This window comes from Nilaparvata lugens, chromosome 5 (genome assembly GCF_014356525.2).
Source record: "Nilaparvata lugens isolate BPH chromosome 5, ASM1435652v1, whole genome shotgun sequence".
Lineage (NCBI taxonomy): Eukaryota > Metazoa > Arthropoda > Insecta > Hemiptera > Delphacidae > Nilaparvata > Nilaparvata lugens.
This window is the reverse complement of record NC_052508.1, coordinates 38613608-38628401: the sequence shown is the minus strand read 5'-3', so window position 1 is coordinate 38628401 and position 14794 is coordinate 38613608. Positions and strand designations below refer to the sequence as shown.

At 35.7% G+C, this 14794-nt stretch overlaps 1 protein-coding gene across 1 annotated transcript; it reads right to left on the bottom strand.

Annotated features, from left to right (window-relative positions):
* Positions 1 to 10953: 10953 nt before the first annotated feature.
* LOC120351615 lies at positions 10954 to 12022 on the bottom strand. Its single transcript, XM_039429480.1, has 2 exons — positions 11893 to 12022; positions 10954 to 11356 (listed from the first exon to the last, which is right to left on the bottom strand). Exons 1-2 carry the CDS (start codon positions 11976 to 11978, stop codon positions 10954 to 10956), a joined length of 489 nt encoding a protein of 162 aa, XP_039285414.1. The 5' UTR covers positions 11979 to 12022.
* Positions 12023 to 14794: the final 2772 nt, after the last annotated feature.

Sequence of the window (14794 nt, the reverse complement as noted above, 5' to 3'; positions counted from 1 at the left end):
CATTCAAAAATCGGATGAATACAGGAGGACATCTAACATCAGACAAATAAGGAGGACTTCACATACAAGGATGACTGCTAGTTCATCGCTCAGGACATCGGAGTATCATCTACACCTTTGAGAACTACTTTAACCTATTTACATTCCACAACCCCTAAAATTTGAATTGTATTTGTTGAAAATTTATCTATTTAGAGAACTATTGTTTGTAGAGCATGGATTTCCTTTATATATTCACCGTTTTTATTAATTGTTTATTTATGTTTTTTTTTTCATTTGGAGCCCGGGTTTAAGACTGAGGGTCCAGTCTGCTGGTGGGCGGGTGATATGTCATACATGACATCAAAACCTATTCAATTTTTGAAATATTATTTTGTGAATTGGAAATCTGGTCGTGGATTTAATTATTAAATATAATTGATAAAGCGAGAAGATCTCCAATGTACAAAGATGAAACGTGTGTTTTATCATGTTTCATGTAGGCAATATTATGGGTTTTAGCTCCATGCTATACAAACAAGAGTGAGTTGACTTTTGGTCTGTAAATCAAGGCTGCATGTGTTTTTCACATAAATAGATTTTGAATATTTCTTTTGAGGCCCGTATATACTTGAACCATTTGTGAAGTGAGTAGTTGAGTTAAGGCATTGGTTACCTGAAGGATTCTGTCTTGAGAATTCAATTATAGGCTGTCACAGTCCGGGCCGTTTAAACCTACATAATTGTATTTTCAGGATTTGAATCTTGTAGGGAAAGCTGGTGTTTTTGATTCAATCAACTGGCAGAGTTTTTTTAATATTTTTTTCATTTTAAATTCGGGAGTGTTTTAACTGGACCTTTGAAGAGCAGGCCAAGGGACTTTTGTTAAGGTAAAGTAAGATCCATAATCCCAAATAGTAATCTTTGTTTATTTTTTTATCTATTATTATCATAAACTGAGCAACAACAGATCAGCAAAACGAGTAGCCCCCGAAATATTCATCTGATTATTATTTCGTATAAATTCTAAATTATAATTCTAATTTCATAATAAATGATTTATTGTTTTGTTTTAATAACAAAAACCTGTACGATCTTTTCTTGTTTTTCATTTTCCCACCCTTACATATCCGGTGAAGGCACATCTTGTTTACAAATTGGAAACATCACAATAGAAATCGAGGGGTGTGGCCTCCCCCTCCACCCCCCCTGCCCTAGTCCGCCATTTTGGCCCCGCCCCCAGCCAATAGGAAGCGAGGGGGCATGGTCAAAATGGCGGCCCTCCACCCCCCTTCCCTAGTGTCGGCCATTTTGTCCCCCACCAAAGTCCCCGCCCCAACCAATAGGAAGAGGTTCCCCTACCCAGGAAGTGCCCCCGACGGCCATCTTTGTTGTAGCAGGTGTTTGCAACTGTCATCTGCCATCCCCCACCAAAGTCCCAGGTTCCCCAGCCCCCGACAGCCATCTTTGTTGTAGCAGGTGTTTGCAACTGACATCTGCCCCAGTTAACACCTGCTTCAGCAATTAAGTGGTGCCAATTAGCATATTAAAAATATCCCCACATTTAAAATCTTTAAAATCTTTAAAATCACAGATATCTAAACTCTCAAACTACACTACTAGCGCTAAACTCTCAAACTACACTACTACTAATCTATTTCCCAGTCATATTTTTTTCTTTTTTTTCCTGCATCACTTGGTCGCCTATCACTGAACATTCTTTTCAAAAACAACTCTTGCACCTGATCAGAATTCAAATTATGTTGTACAGCTTCACTCATGTCAAAGATGTACCTCTTTTTTACATATTGTGCAATCAAATAGTATGAAAAGTTGAACAACTGTTCATTTAAATATTTCTGAAAATCTTCACCTTTCATAATCATCTGCATAATGTCATCTTTTAGCTTCTCACCAAAAGCTAAATTTTTTTCATCAAGTTTCTTTTGCACCTCAGCAAACATAATATTGAATGTTGTTTCTAGATCAACTACTTTCAAATTATAATCTTGCCTGTTAATAAAGTTAAGTTTAGTTTGTGCAAGTAGATTGTCTTTTAATTCTTTCAATTTAGTTTCTAGCAAATCTGTATCAACATGTTTTAAACTATTGTTTTTACTTTGTTGTTCACATAATGTCTTCAATTCGTCTGATTTCTGATCAAACAACGACCTACTAACATACTTTACCTCAATATCATCACTAATTGATTTAGACAATGTTTTCAATTGTGAATCGAAATACTGTTTTTGTTGTGCTATCTCCTTCAATATATCAGACATTGAATGCAATTTACTTTCAAACACTTTTTTAGTAATTAAATCAGACTGTAGTTTTTTGAATATACTAGTTGATATTGCAAGTAATTTGCTGTCTAAATATTTCCTATCTACTAAATCAGATGATTCAGTTTGCAATTTAGTGAATATATTTGTTGATATTTCAAGCAATTTACTGTCCAAGTATTCTTTGTTAACTAGCGGTGATGATTGATCAGACTGTAGTTTTTGGATTATACTAGTTGAAACTTCCTTTAATTTACTATCCAAGTATTCTCTGTTAACTAGCGACGACAATGGATCAGACTGTAGTTTAGTGAATATATTTGATGATATTTCAAGCAATTTACTGTCCAAGTATTCTCTGTTAACTAGCGGCGACAATGGATCAGACTGAAGTTTATTGAATATATTTGATGATAATTCAAGTAGTTTACTGTCTAAATATTCTCTACTTGCTGCCACTAATGACGATGTTGCTGCTGCTGATGATTCACAACCACTGTTTAAAACTAATGGTGGCGGTGCTGTTGTATTAAACACATGATGTGTCCTACCAAATCGATCTATTGTACTACTCACAGCAGTGGCGCTACTGCCCGACATCTCTATCCTTGTCAAGTGTTAAACACATACTAACGACTAAAAGCAACATTGCCACCTAATATAATACCACTTTCTTTCAGTTCTTCAATAATAGAAGCTATTTCAACTGAATGTGATCTATTTCCCGCCTGCTGTGATGAAAGCAGAATATTTAATCTGTCTATCAGTTCATTTGGATTATCCCAGTAGACATACTGTCGACTAGTAGATTCATTTCTTATAAAACCCATACCACTAACAGCTGCTGCATCATCAATCCTAGATCTTTTTGTTTTCCTACTACTACTACTCGATGGAAATAAAGATTGAATAATTTGTGATTTATAGCCTGTATTTCTCTTTACATAACCGCGTCTATCTAAATGAGCAGCGGTAAGCTGCAATATATTACGATATTTTCTTAAATCACGTTCTGTGTACAGTTTCTGGTCAGGCTGTTTTTTAAATAGAAGTTCACACAAACCAACTGTTAAACGATACTTATTATTGTCGATAATTAAATAACCATTGGCAATACTAATATCCTTTACACCCATATAGTATTCATTTAGTTTACTATCATAACATATACCATAAGATATACAATTATTTAGTTTTTCATTATGAAATTCACGTATATACTCATCAATAAAATCCACTGTTGTTGTTGTTTTATTCAAAATATCACTTACATTAGATCTATTCAAACCCTCATCCACATCCATTTCCTTGTCCGCGTCTTTCTCCTCCTCCTCCTCCTCCTCCTCCTCCTCTCCTCCTCCTCCTCCTCCTCATCGTCCTCTGATTCTTCTTTAAGTCTGCTACTAGTGTGTGCATGTTGTACAAGTGTATCTTTCAATTGTTTTAGTGGATTGATAATTGGTTCTAATGATTTTTGTCTAATCGAATCATTTTCCCTAATCATACTAGTTAATGATCTATGTTTATTAATAATTGACTTACGCAAACCTTTTATCCTGTCAATTACTTTACTAGTATGACGATCATGATGATGATCACGTTGCACTAGTCCTCGTCTTCGTCCACGTCCTCGCCCTCCTCTTTGTCTACTTTGTTTTTTCCTTTTTAATTTAATTTTACGCATATTGCTAGTAGTAGTAGAACGATAATTAGTTCTTTCACCTACACTGGCTCAACAACAAATGATGAGAATTGACACATGTCAATTGGTGCTGCTGCTGCTATACACACTTGGATCAATATACTTACCAAGACAATTACGATATTTACCAGCATCTGGTTTACACTCAGTGAAAATTGAAATAAAACTATGATTTCCGCCGCTTTGCCATACATCTGAACATAGATTTCTGAATGCAACGAATGTCATATCAGTTCCAACAAAATCTCTAAATATCAATTTTAAATTGTGCATATCCATTTTAAAAATAATCAGCATATTTGCGTTGTCTCTGATATGATGTTTTGAAATTGCGCCATAGCTTTGAATTAAGTACACACAATCTATGCTTTTGTGTCTGCCCATTGTGAAAAAATTACGTATTTGCGGCACACGTGTAACATTCAAATCGTCAAATATTATCAGTGAATGAGTGTCAATATCATTCGGTTGCGGTATACTTTCAATATTGTCAGATTTATAGTAGTTTACACACTTGAGTTTTGAAAAAACAACATCCAATAATTTATACTTTTCCTGATACAAAGACTTACTGAACAAGTATAGGTTTTTGAATTTTAATCCATTTTTATCGAATATTAAATTCAGCAGTACATTTGTCTTTCCACAATTTGATGCACCACAAATTAGAATTCTAGCTGAACTTGGCAAAAACTCACCATGCTTTTTTCTATCTAGACAATTTTTGCCCACTTGTTTTGTATCTACAATTAGATTATCAAAGTTAACTATTGCTATTGACTCTTTTGCTGCCGTCATAATAATAACAACTAATCATTAACTCTTGCTGCGCGCGCGCTTGCTGTTTACACATGCGTGTCTACAGTTCAACTATGCTGTTAACATCGCTACATCCGATGTGTGTGTGTGTGTGTGTGTGTGTGTGTGTGTGTGTGTGTGTGTGTGTATACTACAAGCGGTTTATGAATGAAGAAAACACGCACATACAATGTTCACAGTTTATTAAAAATACTAGATACATACAAATTTAGCAGCAGCTAAAATAAGTGTGTTGACAATATCTTACAAAATACAAAGTTGACAATACATAAAAAGTTGAAAATACATACAAAGTTGACAGCTGCATACATAAAAGGTGAAAATACATACAAAGTTGACAGCTGCAGTAAGGTAAGTAGCGACGAATCTGAGACAGTGATAATACATACAAAGTTGACAGTGTTTTTTGCTAATATTATAAAAAATTGTAAATTATTACAAAGCGTGTGTTTTTCCTTTTCACATAATACAGTATAGCTGTTAGCAGCGTCACCGCTTCACACGCATTAATTAAGATTAGCCTTTGACATGCAATAATCTAAAATATAAATTAATATCTTTTCTTTCTTCTTATCATCATCATCATCATCTTCATCAACATCAGCTACATTAAAGTCTATTGATTTAATTTGCGAGTAAAGTATGTTTAGTTGCATAGAAAATTGTGCACAGATACAAGTATCTACTACATCAAATACGCTGCTTGCATTTTGAATTGCATCTTTTAAAAATACATTGTTATATGAGCATATACTTAAATGATACCTACTATCATCATCATCAACATTAACACTGACATTACCTAATGTTTTTTTACATAAGCTAACTAGAAAGCATTTTTCAATATCAACACGTTTTACACACATCGCTTTAAGCGTACACAAAAGATCAATTATTCTTTTAATAACACTACACGCATCGTTACCATTCAGCAAATAGAACAACAGTGGCGCATCCATTGCCATTGACATTATGTTTATATCATATCTGAAACAATATGCAAATAAATTTAATGATTTTTGCGCGTTGCACGCAGTTTCTTCTGTTTTACAGACGGAGTAATAATATCACTCTTATCTATCCAGCTAGTTTTATCAAAGCCTAACCATTTAACGAGATATTTATTGTTTGATTTTCGTATTATTCGTTCAACTAAATATGTATTTTGTTCGGACGGTGTTAAGTTTGTTTTCATCAATTGTTCACTATAAAATCTACCTTGTATGATTTCATTGTTAAGATCGCGAATTACATAGGTTGGCGGTTGTGTGGGATAAACACCATGAATTATAAACAGTTCTGGCGACCAATTTAATCTAAAACTTTTATCAAAAACCTGACGAAACTTACTTATTCGCACTACGTCACCTAATGCAAACTTTGGACGATAAACTGTACGCGATTGCTTTTTCTTTTTCAACTGTAACATGATCAAATGCTTTTCATGACGTCGTCTAACACTGGCCGGTGTCATGCCAATCGCTGAATGAATAGTGTTATTATATTGATAAACAATGTCCGGCAAAATGTTTAACCATTTTTGCGTACCGCTAGCAGTTAGTCGTTCATACAAAAGTGATTTCAGTGTTCGGTTCAATCTTTCAACAAAAGCTGCCTTAATTTCAGAAAATACACTGTAATGATTAATGTTTAACCTATCGAATAGTTGTTTAACATCCTTATTGTAAAATTCACGACCTAAATCGCTTTGCACATTTTTTATACCTTTATTTAACACTAATATTCGCGCTAATTTTCGTTCAACTTCTTTTCCTGTTTTAGTTTTTAATGGTTCAGCAAAAGCATAACGTGAAAAACAATTAATTGCAATCAAAACATAACGATAGCCGTTGTTTGCTCTAGCAAATTCTGGCAATTCAATTAAATCAATTTGAATGAGGTCTTTTATTCCTTTTAATATATATTTACGTCTGTTGAATTTTCTTCGCGCTGGACGGTGTAATTCCTGAGCAATTTTCTGTTGCAAATCTGACATATTTGGGGTTTCGTTCTGTTCTCCCCTACACGAATGTGTGTGTGCGCGTGCTTGTGCGTGCGTGCGTGATTGTTTTTGCTAGAGTTCAGTCACACCTGCAGCACTGCTCTGCTGTCTTCAACAGCGATCTTTCTTCGTCTTCTTCTTTGTCTTCGACGGATGTTGTTTCTGCCTCCTTCTTCTTCGTGTTCGACGCAACACTGAGCTGTGTCGGAGCGGTGCTTGTTGTATCTAATATGAACTGGTTTCACTAATAGCTTCTTGCTCCACTTTCCTCTCGCTCTCTCTCTCTCTCTCACTGCTGCGATCAGTCTGGCGTAACACCAGAGCCACTAGCCGCCCTGCTGCTCCTATCAATATCTTCTCTTCTTCTCTCTTCTATTAAATAATGACCCCACGCTTTTGTATCTATACCGTTTGATTCAATGTATCTTTTTGTGTCAAATGGTGATAATGCAACTTTGGCACACGATATTTGATAAATATCATGTGAATAACTGCGTAATTGTGAAAAGCATTCATGTTGAACTAATCTATCTGTCAGACATTTCATGTACATATCATATCTTAGTTTATTGTTTATAATTGTTCTCGCTACACCTTTAGCTGCGTGCTTACTAAATTTTTCATAAGAACTATCCTTAATACTACTACTACTACTACTACTACTACTACTACTATTACTACTACTACTGCTACTAGCACTACTGCTTAGTACATATTCAAAACTGTAAAGTTTTGCACGAAGACCGCAAAAAGCGGTAATAATGGCAGAATTTAATTCATCTTTAAATGTGCCAGGCACACCATGGTTCAATTGACTATAACAACAATGTGTGACAGGATAAGCACTTGTGTCAAAATGTTGAAGATTTTGTTTGATAACTGCATAGATATCGTCCGATTTGATATGATATAGCAACGAGTCTGTATCGGTCATGCATAATTTAACACAGCTTGGATCGAACATTTTCAAGAAAATGTTGTAGTGGAAATTGAACATTGTAAATTTACTCAAATCAAGAATTGAAAAACCAGCATAAATTGGTCGATCTAATTTTATTTCTGTTTTACACATTTGTACAGCGACAATGTCTTTGTCAAACACAATCCATCGTTTACAGCTTGGTTTTGCAATCAAACTTTCCAATTTTTTCTGACAAGTAATTAGCTTAAAATCTATTCTTTTCCTATTATTCTCCATCAATTTTCCGAACAGACTATTTGAAAGAAATTTAAAGAGGGTACGTTCAAATGAATTTTTTGCTTCCTTTCTCAGTTGTGCATTCAAATCAATAAACGGTTTAAGCCAGTATGACTGATGAAAAGCGATTACTCTATGTACAGCAGTCAATTTCATGCCCAAGCTTAAATAAAGTTTCAAATTTCTATAGTGGAGTACATATCGTTTACGATTATAAAGGGTGGCTAAAAGACGTGATGACGCGGCGCCGGTGTCGGGAGACGGGCGGCGCGCGGCCGCTTCTCTGCGCAGAGCAACAGTGTTGTCTGTTTGATATGAAGAGAACAGGTTGTAAGGCGGCTGATCTTTTAAGGGTGCCAGGGGAAAGCTGTTATGTAATTCGTGTAAATTAACTGGATAGGACAGGTCTGCTTCAACTATATAGCCAGTGTCGGCTTCATCGTGAATGCTTGTAAAATCGCCTAAAGCTGTAATTTCATCTTGTGATAAAAATCTGAAATTTGATTCAGGTAGTTTGTAGGCAATCATTGTATGTGCGTATAAGCTTGTACAATCAAGATAGAGCAAAAAACTATTTTCAATAGCTGGGTTATAATTTGCGCCCATATATTTATTGTTTGCGACTGCATGACGGTGGGGAATGACTGACAGACCACCGCGTAAACCAGATTCTATGAGCAAGTTCATATCAGCATTGCTAATTAATTCTAAACGTACTTTAGTCAAATATAACATTGCATTCAACGAAAAATGTGGTAACGATACAAAGTGTGATACATCCAGTTTGTAAATTGCAAAAAATACAGACCTAAAATTTTGAAAAATATCTGCCAGCAGTAAGCAATCTGACAAAAGGTAAAGATCATGATATTCACCCAATGAGTTTATGTTAAATTCGCGCCAAACTTTCTGTGCATGCTCGTAATCTTCTACTTGCAATGCTGTGTTACTAAGTGTACTGTAAAATGAGTCAATTGCTGGCAATTGCTGTTCTTCAAATTTGTCAGCATCTGATATGTACTGATACGGGTACACACCTTTACGTAGTAAAAGTTTTTGATGATTTTTATCGTTGAATATTTTACACATTACTTTGAAATTAGTATCAATGTTTTCTGTATCACTTGCAAGATTGGCAACAAGTGACTGTAGACTTGAGCTTAAGAATTGATAGCTGTCAAGGAAACGTACCCGATCTACTGTAATTGTGAGGAATTTTTCCGATGAGTTTGCAATACAATCAATTTTCTCCTTTCGTCCTGCTAATGCCTTAACAATGAAATGACTATCATATCCGCGAAAATTATGAAAAAAACAGTTTAATAGTTTTGGTGCTTTTGCATTTAAATTACATGACTTGTGCGTTGCACCGAGAAAATTTCCTGTTGTATGAGAATGGTGCCTAATACGAATTTCGTTGGCTTTAAATTCATCGTTGCACAAAAAACATACTGTACTATTGTTAAAAGCTAATAATTGTTCTTCATTTAATTCAATCATGGGCACTTCTTGTTGCATATCAAAGGAACAGTTTCGACCTATGGCAATGATCTCATCAAGAAATTGCTCAATAATTTTCTCGCCAACACTTGTAGCTCTATAAACGCGTGGGCCGTAGAATATTTCACCTGATTCGTCTAAAATAATAAACGCATAGCCGCAAGCAACATGTTTTTGTGTTTTCCTTGTAAAGCTATTTCCTATATCAGTTCCGAGCAAATCATCAACATTTTCATCGTCGTCATCGTCCTCACCGTTATTTGTTGGTACAATAAAACTTTCAAAATCGGCAAATGCAATGTACTTATTTTTTAGTGTGTACGAAAAATTTTTAAACTTTAACATTTCACCCTGTTTAGGTAGTACTGTTCTTTGTATTGCAAATGTCGAACACAAATCCATATGTTTTTCTAGATTTGTTTTTCCATCACAATTTGCTTGCCGGTTAGTTGTAAATTTGTTAAAACAATATGGACAAATGAACACTTGACCATTATGCAAAGACAAGTGATGACTCAGTAGCCGTGACAATCCGTTATACCCTTGACGCGTGTTTATCAGAACATAATGCCATTTTTTCGGTGTTGTATCATTTGACAATAGTAGAAGATTGATTTTATGTTCGCGTTGTCTGTAAATTGAACAACGGTACGGGAAAAACTTTTTTTTAGCAGCATCATAAGCAATCACTGTTATAGAAATGTTTAAATTTTGCACTTCAAATTTTTTAATGTCATGCACTGTAGTAGGAAACTTAATACCGGTCAAATTTAGATTATTTTCAAATTGCTTCAGATAGTCAACATTCATATTTCTACGTCTGTAATGAAAATAGCTAAGTACACTCCATACAAAACATTTACTATCATTTGTGTTTTTTACATTTATAACGGCTCTTTTTGCTTTTATAAAATCAGGTGTTTCAATGTATGTACTATTTCCGCCAGCTAAAGGATTGTAACGAGTAATATTCAAATCAAATGAAATGATTCTAACTACAGTCCAACCACTACCGTATCTAATAAACTTATCAAGCGTTGATTCAATTTTCTCTACACCACTAATAAATTGATCTTGCAAAATATCTAATTGTTCATCAAGATTAATTAACAATGACGTATAACTGTAAAACGATGCGTTTGTCATAGTTTCAACGATTTCTTCTTGTTGCGATTGATCGCTGCTGCTATCAACATTTACTTTTTTCAATTGAACAGTTGTAACAAAATACCATTTAATATTTTTGTCAAAATTATCACTTTCTTCAACAATTAATTCAATTACTTTCGGCTTTAAAATTTGCAATAATGTTTGAACAACATCAATGAATATTTTTCTAAAAACAAATCTGTAGCGAACTGCACTCGAATTTATGCTAGTACTTCGTTCAATAGTATAATCCATAGTTTTTCGATTTTGCTAGTAGATGTAGTAGTAGTAGTAATAATAGGTAATAGGTTTTGCCGTCTTACCGCTTTGAAGAGGTTTGCGGATCAATGTTTTCAGCTTCGTTGTCGTTGTTAGCAGTAGCGTTCACGACTCTCGGTTGAGTTGAGTTTGTCACGTCTAGCAGAATCAATGATGCTTCAGCTTGGTGTCCACTATTACGACTGGACTGTTGCAATGATGACTCCGCGCTCACTCCACCCGCAACAATTTGCCGGCCTCTTCCTCTGCCCTGAGCGATGACGCGTTGATCGGCAAAATAAATGCCGTGGCCCCGACCTTTTCCACCACGTTTTGGCGTTTCACACGCTGAAGAAAAGTGGACGCGTTTTGCCGGCGGCGAATCGCTGCTGTCAACCACACACCATTCCTCATCCGCCATTTCCACCTCCACCTCCTCGTCGACCGCTATCGTCTCAACCAGACTGAAAAAACAAACATATAGAATGAAATAATTGTATAGAATAAAATGACTGTGTGTGTGTGTGTGTGTGTGTGTGTGTGTGTGTGTGTGTGTGTGTGTGTGTGTGTGTGTGTGTGTATACATTTATTTGCAAACGCACATTATTGAATGATCATAAATCTGTTTACAGATAGTATATTTTCCAGTTTACTTCAAGCACAATTATTACCTCCTCAGCCGCCATTATACATATTTGTTTGCAGCTGCAGTTGTTAGAGCAAGACAATTGTTTTCAAAATAGAAATTAAAGTAGTCAAATTGTTTACTGCCGCCGCCGCCGCTTTTTCAGTTTGATTGTTAGAGTATAACATTTTAATCATATTTGTTTTCCAATCATTATTGCTGCCAATCATTATTGTCAATGAAAACGTGACAATGTTTTTACCACCAATCATTATTGACAATGAAAACACTCACAAAACTTGACAATGTTGCTACTTTTTTACAGTTTGTAAATTAATTTCAAAAAACATTAATAAAATATTTCATTATACTTACGTGTTGATGGTTGGCGTTGCTGCTTCTTCGCTTGTTGCTGCAGCTGCTGCCGCTGCTTTATCGGTTACTGTTTGTTGGTTGTCCATTTGCACTGTGCATGAAACGTATCGTCACACTATAATCGAATGCAAGCAATATCATGTCGCTCAATGCTTTTATAATTTTGAGCCGCTCGGTGCCATCAACTGTCAGTTTGTTATCACGCAGAACATGTGGGGATATTTGTCGCAATAATTATATAAGTATGCATGTGCACTGCACAATGAATAAATTAATATCTTTCACTCAGCTAACATTGGCAGATGTTAAGTCCGTTACAGATTCGCAAGGTGCACACATTTTGTCCGTTAATTTTCCTTAAGAAATTTGCAAACAATATTTTTCCTTATCAGTGTTCCGGTTAAGACGAATGAAACATCTGTACTAAATTTCGCATACAACATATGCACAAAACAGATATACTTTCTTTGAACTTCTTACCATCTATATTCATCAAGTTGATAATATATAATGACGAAAAACTGCGTCCTTCTGTTAGTATCAGTTTGAAACTCCTACAACACTACGTCGATGTATCAGTCAGCAGATCAAACCTCACCTATGGCAGCGCCAATCAACAGCGAAACCAATGTAAGTTTATTATTATTTTTCCATTTACTCATCTAGCAAACTGACTTGAAATACATTCTTCTAATCAAAACCCAACAGTAGTTTTCTGTTTGTTGACATTGTTAGTTTTCTTCTCATACAAATTTAGCAAACTAAAAATAATGTTATCAGTCTTTTTCAACTAATCTGAATACTTCTGCTGCTATCATACAAATAAAGTTCTTCTAATAAAACAATTTTTATCTAATGTCCCCTTCGCCGCAAACTGATTACTTTAATCCAAATAACACTCTACTTATAGGAGGAGGTTATGTCTTTGTTGTTGAATCCTTCTTCACACATTGAATGTACAAACTAATCTGAATACTGCTAATTAAAACACTGTCATCCCCTTTGCGCAAACTAAACTGGAATACTTATCACACTGTACTACTACTACAACTGCTAATAGGTTATGTCTTTATCATCATCTTCTTCTTCTTCTTCTTCTTCTTCTTCTTCTTCTTCTTCTTCTTCTTCTGCTTCTGCTTCACACACTTGACTTTTTTTAACAAAATCGCAATTTGGCGATGATTGAATGTGTAAATCCCTCAATTGGTATTTATTGATCGATATGTCTGCCCACATATGACAACCACTGCAAATAAGACCAAATCCATTCGAATTTGAAAAATCAATACCATAATAAAAACCGTCACTTGCTAGCTGTTTGAAATTTTTCGGCAAACATTCCATTTTCATAAATGAATTTTCACGTTCGTATTGTTCATTGTAGTCTGGTTTTTTCTGAAAAGTTGACGTTGTACGAATATTACCAACAAGATAATTGTTTATGAAGCCGCACTTCGGTGACCATTTTTTATGTTCAAAAATAGCATAATCACTCACTTCCCAATTTTCCAAAACTACATTGCAAAAAACACATTTTGTTCTATCGAAAACTTTTAAAAAGTAGAACCCGGCCTCTGCTAAATGATTCGGTTTTGGATATTGATGCGGCCAAATACTTTTATTACCTTCAAAAAATGAGTCAAGCCTATCGATTTCTTTAAAGTAATTTACCGCTTTCTTCTCATCACTATCGTTGTTGTCACTGTTGATGATGTCACTGTTGTTGGAACAATGAATGCAACGCTTTCTTGCTCGCGGCAACATTTTCAAACAGCAACTGAAAAATGAAAAATAATATATTTTTGCTGCTGCTAAACTATTTAAATTTTTTCTACAGGAAATTTACACTAACGAGTTGTGGACCGAGGACGGGGCAATGGCTATGCTGGAGGCCGAACTCTTGCGAAGCGACGCTGCACCCGACACCGCCATTGTGCACGCTGGCGTCGATTTATTTGATGAAGACGATTCATTAATGGATTTATTGACCAGAGCTGAGAACCAACTAAAGGAACAAAAGCTCTGGCAGTACAGCCGTCCTCTTCATCAAACAGATCAGCGCCAGCAACAGGTTTCCAGCATAGCCCTCGATCACCCTCCCCCTTCATCGTCACATTGCCAGCAGCTTGTGGTATACACGCCACCACCTCCCGCCACCCGAGCTGCTGCTGCATTCAACCGGATCCCCCCCGCCACAAGCACAAGAATCGCCCCCACCGTCACAACAAGAATCCCCCCCGCCTTCACCGTCACATCATCATCACACCAACAAGGATGTCCCCCCGCCGCCGCCTCTACCTCCGCCTCCGCCACTCATCCTTATAGACGTCCACGCGCAATCTTAGGATCTAACTCTATGCGGCATGAATTTGATTTCGATGGACTGATAAGGTTTTCAGATCCATCCCGGCGTCGTACAATTGCGTTAAAACATTTATCCGATGCATTTCAGTATCCTGTTTTAGGTGCGCGTGTTGTGCGCTCCTACAACAAGGATGCTGTTATCATTAGGGTAGCAAATGTAGGACGTCGGGGCAACGAAGATGCCGAAATTGAAACTTTCATGCCGCATAGATTTACTACTAAGATTACGCGTGCGAATGTGCAGTCGTTTAATTCAGGTTGCCACAATTTAATAATGCAAGTTGTTCACAGCGAAGGTCGTTCCTCTGATATAAGGCTGAATCGACGGTCGCGGCAGCGGCCGTAGATTCAGCTGAATATATCAGAGGAACACTTTTAAATTTTAAATTAATAATATTTCAAATTTTAAATTTTTTTTTTTTTTCAAATTGTGGCAATTTGAATTAAAGGATTAGGTTTCTTTTTCTTATAAATTTATAATTAATTTCTAATATTTTTCTTATATTATAATAAATTATATATGTTGATTATTGCACTT

What these genes read in the sequence shown, in the direction of transcription:
- LOC120351615 (XM_039429480.1), bottom strand. Translation starts at nt 11,978, where the DNA reads ATGGACAACCAACAAACAGTAACCGATAAAGCAGCGGCAGCAGCTGCA. An exon ending in GCAACGCCAACCATCAACAC is followed by an intron (nt 11,357 to 11,892) that starts GTAAGTATAATG and finishes TTGTTTTTTCAG; the next exon opens with TCTGGTTGAGACGATAGCGG.